General features: G+C 47.0%; 1 protein-coding gene across 1 annotated transcript; it reads right to left on the minus strand.

Annotated features, from left to right (window-relative positions):
* Positions 1 to 231: 231 nt before the first annotated feature.
* On the minus strand, positions 232 to 1490 carry LOC121860267 (putative uncharacterized protein DDB_G0290521; the record flags this gene model as incomplete). Its single annotated transcript, XM_042357344.1, has 2 exons — positions 232 to 864; positions 965 to 1490. Coding segments are annotated over 2 exons (1159 nt in total), but the record flags the coding sequence as incomplete, so codon positions are not given.
* Positions 1491 to 1548: the final 58 nt, after the last annotated feature.

Raw genomic sequence — 1548 nt, forward strand, 5'->3', positions numbered from 1 at the left:
GGTGGTGGAGGGACTGTAGAGGGGAGAGACGTGGAGGAGGTGGAGGGACGGTAGAGGGTGGTGGAGGGACGGTAGAGGTGGTGGAGGGACGGTAGAGGGAGGAAGAGGGTGTAGAGGGAAGTGGAGGGATATTTAGGTCGTTAATGTGAAAAAACAACACCCTCGTAGTTCATTACAGATAAGAACATAATTGAGACAGGAACGAAACAGCAAGTGTAGAATGACTCTGTGTTAGTCTTGACTCTGTGTTGTCTTGACTCTGTGTTGGTCTTGACTCTGTGTTGGTCTTGACTCTGTGTTAGTCTTGACTCTGTGTTGGTCTTGACTCTGTGTTGGTCTTGACTCTGGTGTTAGTCTTGACTCTGTGTTGGTCTTGACTCTGTGTGGTCTTGACTCTGTGTTGGTCTTGACCTGTGTTAGTCTTGACTCTGTGTTGGTCTTGACTCTGTGTTGGTCTTGACCTGGTGTTGGTCTTGACCTGTGTTGGTCTTGACTCTGTGTTAGTCTTGACTCTTGTGTGGTCTTGACTCTGTGTTGGTCTTGACTTTTGTTGGTCTTGACTTGTGTTGGTCTTGACTGGTGTTGGTCTTGACTCTGTGTGGGTCTTGGACTCTGTGTTGGTCTTGACTCGGTGTTGGTTTTGGACTCGGTGTTAGTCTTGACTTGTGTTGTCTTGACTCTTGGTGGTCTTGACTCTGTGTTGGTCTTGACTGTGTTAGTCTTGACTCTGTGTGGTCTTGACTCTGTGTTGGTCTTGACTCGGTGTTGGTCTTGACTCTGTGTTGGTCTTGACTCTGTGTTAGGTTCTTGACTCTGTGTGGGTCTTGACTCTGTGTTGGTCTTGACTCGGTGTTGGTCTTGACTCTGGTGTTGGTCTTGACTCTGGTTAGTCTTGACTCTGTGTTGGTCTTGACTCTGTGTTGGTCTTGACTCTATGTTGGTCTTGACTCGGTGTTGGTCTGACTCTTGTTTCTGACTCTATGTTGGTCTTGATCTGTGTTGGTCTTGACTCTGTGTTGGTCTTGACTCTGTGTTGGTCTTGACTCTGTGTTAGTCTTGACTCTGTGTTGTCTTGACTCTGTGTTGGTCTTGACTCTGTGTTGGTCTTGACTCTGTGTTGGTCTTGACTCTGTGTTGGTCTTGACTCTGTGTTATTCTTGACTTGTGTTGGTCTTGGACTCTGTGTTGGTCTTGACTCTGTGTTAGTCTTGACTCTGTGTTGGTTTGTTTGTCTTGACTCTGTGTTGGTCTTGACTTGTCTTGACTCTGTGTTGGTCTGACTCTGTGTTGGTCTTGACTCTGTGTTAGTCTTGACTCTGTGTTGGTCTTGACTCTGTGTTGGTCTTGACTCTGTGTTAGTCTTGACTCTGTGTTGGTCTTGACCTGTGTTGGTCTTGACTCTGTGTTGGTCTTGACTCTGTGTTGGTCTTGGCTCTGTGTTAGTCTTGACTCTGTGTTGGTCTTGACTCTGTTCTGTGTTGGTCTTGACTCTGTGTTGGTCTTGACTCTGTTGGTCTTGACTCTGTGTTGGTCTTGACTCTGTGTTGG

Source organism: Homarus americanus, unplaced genomic scaffold (genome assembly GCF_018991925.1).
Source record: "Homarus americanus isolate GMGI-L3 unplaced genomic scaffold, GMGI_Hamer_2.0 scaffold7782, whole genome shotgun sequence".
Classification (NCBI taxonomy): Eukaryota; Metazoa; Arthropoda; class Malacostraca; order Decapoda; family Nephropidae; genus Homarus; species Homarus americanus.